Below are 4,113 nucleotides of genomic sequence, written 5' to 3' on the forward strand. Positions count from 1 at the left end.
AATAAATAGAATAATGAGAGTTATTTGTCGAAGAAGCCGCTAAAAGATACACAAAACTAATGAACTTAACAGTCAAAGAAGGGAGCGTTAAACGAAAAAGTATGAATAAAATGAAGAAATCGCAGTGTAATGTATGTCAAAAGAAAGTAACAAGTATGTAAAGGCATATGAGAACTCATACTGGTGAAAAGCCCTACAGTTGTCCAATATGCAAGAAAAGTTTCTCTCGACCACACCATAAGGAAGACCATATGAGAACTCACACCCGTGAGAATCGGGAGAATACGGTTATCTCACATGCAACAAAAGCTTCTCTCATTTACCAGCTATGAAAGATCATAATAGAACTCATACCATTGAGAAGCCGTACGTTTGTTCGATGTGCAACAGTAGTTTCCCTCAATCATGCAACAGAAGGACCCATATGAGAACTCGTACCGCTGCGAACCCAACGTACTGCTTCGATGTGCAGCAGTAGTTTTTCTCAATCATGTAACAGATAAACCCATATAAGAACTCATACAGGTGAGAAGTCGTACGTTTTTTCTTTAAGTTCATTAACTCTATATATCTTTTAGCAGCTTCTTTGATTAATAACTCCCATTATCCTGTTTTTTTCTACTCACTCCTTACACTGGTAAATCCAACAGTTCTCCGTTTACGCCTCCTCAAATTATATGAAATTATCAACTCGTTATGTTAAAAATTTGAAATCTTCGAATTATTGTAGTGCTGTGTTCTATTTTTAACTTTAAATGAGCTTATTCTAGTTTAAATGTTCTCAGTTGGACGAAGAAGACAACGACGAAATAGATGAAATGCATATTGATGTGAGTAATTCCCTGCTTATTCTGAATTCAAGTTTACTTGTGCAGTGAATGGTTGCTTATAAGAAATAAGATTGCTTATTGTTTGAATTTACGTAGTGGGAAAATTTCTTCCGGTAAATATTTACTCAAATATGTTAATATTGAAAAACAGTTTCGATTTGTTGCCAGCATAATACAATTGCATTTTTCAAACGATAAGCATAAGAAGTTATTCGCGCTGGAGATCGGTCGCAAGCGTTTCAAAGCGAAGTCTTCGCAATGCTAACAGTCACAAATTTAATAAAAAGATAATTTTGTTTTAAAAATGTGCTTATTTACAGGCTCACCGTGAAATTCCAAAATCTCTCATAATGCGATACTTTGAAAAGCAGATGACACTCTCTATCGAAATAAATGAAATAGATCTTACCGGATGGAATTCGTGGAAGAGATTTTGACACAAACGACCAGTCACTTCTGTTAGGTATTGTTCAAGTATCGTCTGTATAAATAATCGTCCGAATGGGAGTGGCAAACTATCCATTCATAATCTTTGTCCACGTATAATAATGTAATTGTAGCAATTGCTGTTTAATCCTTCCTACTGAATAATTTCATTTTAGCTGGTATATTGCACTGTGGAAATTAATTTATGCAAAGCAGTCACAGCATTTTTTGTACAATTTTATTTCGCCTCAGTTTTCCCAAACCTTCAAAACTGAGGCAATATTAGAGAGGGAAAAACTGCATTGCTACATTTCTTGTAATTGTAATTGGTAATTGACACTGTTAATTTACATGTGTTAAATGATTTCATCAGACGTTTGTTCGGACTCCATATCCATTCTTGAATCGGTTTCCAAATTTGTTGCATGTACTGCGTGTGTGTTTGTGTATGTCTGTGTGTGTGTGTGTCTGTTTTTTGTACTTGTCTAAATTAAAATTTCACTTTATTATTTTCATATTATAGCATATAAAATGATGAAAGCAATTGTTAAGTGAATGAATTATAATATCAGTCGATGGTGTCCAGAATATATCAATCTTTCAAATTTCAAACATAACAAAATCGATAATTTGCAATACTGAAAAACAAGAAAACACTAGTAAAATTCCACCAGTCATTGACAATAATTAACGTCGTTGGCTCCGTCCAATAACTGTTGCACAATGTCTGGTTGGTATCACTTGAAATGCTGAGCCAGAAGTTATCGGTTCGCCATCTATGGCTATATGACCACCGCAGTTGCCTAATGGTTCAACACGGCAAGCGCGGACTGGAACTACCTGCAATTCCTCTCCATGAAACTCCTTCGGAATTAAGAAGTACAGAAATTCAAGCATCGACTCTGATTTGTTCTTATAAACAACAAGAGGATGACGAAAAATGAGTGACTATATATTGACTACATAAGATGACTATATATTTAAGATATGTCCTCTTCGCTTGACTTTAATCGAAATTTAAACTCAAACAACCTGTAAAAAAGAATGGGATAAATGTGAGCAGTCGTTTATTCCAAGCATCATTTTGGCAAATTCAAGCCGTGATTTAATGTTGTTCCAATCGACATATGTTAAATATAGGAAGTCATCATCCAAACGAGCACAAGGAAGATAAGGTAGATCACTTCCTGAATTGTGAATAACAAATTTTTAATAGTTAGCTTTTCCTCCTCTTCCTTTTTGGTGAATGTTAACCATGCAGTATAATATCGAAATGGTATTTTGGATTTCAATTTTCAGATCCTGATACAAGTGATTTTATGCTTTGTGACAGTTACGTACTATAATTTGATACACTACAGTCAATGCGTTAGTTATTCGAATAGTGAACCGGTCAATATGTCAACTTCTTAACCAGTGAATGGGCAAGTTAGTAGTTGAAGAATCACTATTTAATTGATTAAAATTCATATTGTTTTCGGCAAAAAATAAACTGGCCGGATAGTAAATTCGTCAATTACTATAGGAGAAAAAAACGAACGGGTGCTATGCAAACTTTTTAAAATAAATTAATCCATCATCAATTATCGCACGACGAACAACCATTTAATATACCAATAATCCATTTCAAAATGAAATAAAAAAGACGGGAATGTGGATAAACTTGAGGTTTTGGGAAAGCTTTTTGGGAAAATGAACAAAACTGAAAGTGTCAAGGAAGAAGTATGGAAAAACATACCTAAATGAGAAAGACTTGTTAAGCAAACGTAGACGAAATAACCTTCAAGGACATCCCAGTCAGATCCAACCGGTTCACAAAGAGCAGGCATCTACGAATTAATCAATTGATTTTTTAATTTTAGAGAATAATATCCAGTTCAATCTAATACAAAGACGAAGTAAAGAGATGCTAAATTTGAATAAAATGCTCAACCTTTAATAAACAATACCCTTAGACAATCCTGCAAAGTACATTCCTTAGTATCTAATATATTTCCATTTCTAGTCACGACTAAATCTACTGGTCCCAATGGCTAATTATCACTGATAAATGCTTTCATTTAGAATCAAATTTTGAGTCTTTTTTTGATTTCTTTAGAAAAACTTCCTATTATTGTATTTACCACAGATAACCTTGTATTTCATTTCTTTACTTCACGTTGATTTGAACTGATTAGTTTCAACGAACATGTATCAAATACTCTGGAATGAAACGTTGTACCTGCACAAGGTCATCGTTTCTAAAAAAATTCGGAAAGCTACTACTGATACTACCATTTGCTTCTCCATATCCAGAATCTATGAAATTCTCAACAGGCCGATATTCAAAATGACCTTTGGTATACTTTTCACGTTCCAAATCCTTCCTAAAATCCTTCAATTTTTCCTTCATAAGATAATAAATTATTGTAATGTAAGACATTTCTCATCATATATTAGTTTACTTGGCAATATCATTGGGTAAAAAAAACGATATTGTTTTTTTTTTAAAATGAAAAATTTTTCTTGAGAAATTTTTTTTTTTAAAAAATGATAATGATATTAATGATATAATGATATAGAAAGAGTAGCACTCTCTCGAAAAAGCTTCAAAAAAGAGTTAAGTGTTACCTGCTTATGTTTCAGTCAAAATTCACACCTACGACAAGAATTGTTTTTAAGGTAAGTAATATTTTCTGGAAAAATAGTGTTAAAAAGAGAAAAACAAGAAAGAGGTTACCATAATTTTGTTGAGCACTGCAAAACATCATCATGAACTGGCAAGTATGAAATTCTACCTTTATAGCGAGCAACTTGAGGTAATTCTGGAAAACGGTGTGTCAAATACAATTCATTCACTATTTTTTTTAAAACAATA

General features: G+C 33.0%; 2 protein-coding genes across 2 annotated transcripts; one reads left to right on the forward strand and one right to left on the reverse strand.

Annotated features, from left to right (window-relative positions):
* Positions 1-328: 328 nt before the first annotated feature.
* LOAG_13204 (zinc finger protein) lies at positions 329-1,843 on the forward strand (the record flags this gene model as incomplete). The annotated part of the gene is made up of 3 exons (XM_020448657.1): positions 329-466; positions 771-830; positions 1,151-1,843. 3 exons carry the CDS (start codon positions 329-331, stop codon positions 1,265-1,267), a joined length of 315 nt encoding a protein of 104 aa, XP_020301217.1. The 3' UTR covers positions 1,268-1,843.
* A 72-nt stretch (positions 1,844-1,915) lies between these two features.
* Positions 1,916-4,101, reverse strand: LOAG_13207 (hypothetical protein). Its single transcript, XM_020448658.1, has 5 exons — positions 3,976-4,101; positions 3,478-3,622; positions 2,995-3,085; positions 2,289-2,443; positions 1,916-2,096 (listed from the first exon to the last, which is right to left on the reverse strand). The coding sequence occupies exons 3-5, from the start codon at positions 3,083-3,085 to the stop codon at positions 1,944-1,946; spliced, it is 399 nt and encodes a 132-aa protein (XP_020301218.1). The 5' UTR covers positions 3,478-3,622; positions 3,976-4,101; the 3' UTR covers positions 1,916-1,943.
* Between the last annotated feature and the right edge of the window lie 12 nt (positions 4,102-4,113).

Source organism: Loa loa (assembly GCF_000183805.2).
Source record: "Loa loa unplaced genomic scaffold supercont3.73, whole genome shotgun sequence".
Classification (NCBI taxonomy): domain Eukaryota; kingdom Metazoa; phylum Nematoda; class Chromadorea; order Rhabditida; family Onchocercidae; genus Loa; species Loa loa.

Bases quoted from the DNA above. Each gene is read 5' to 3' on its own strand.
- LOAG_13207 (XM_020448658.1), bottom strand. From the start codon at position 3,085: ATGCCTGCTCTTTGTGAACCGGTTGGATCTGACTGGGATGTCCTTGAA. The intron at 2,444-2,994 runs GTATGTTTTTCC...TTCACAATTCAG, and splicing joins AACAAGTCTTTCTCATTTAG to GAAGTGATCTACCTTATCTT. The intron at 2,097-2,288 runs GTTGTTTGAGTT...GAGGAATTGCAG, and splicing joins TATCCCATTCTTTTTTACAG to GTAGTTCCAGTCCGCGCTTG.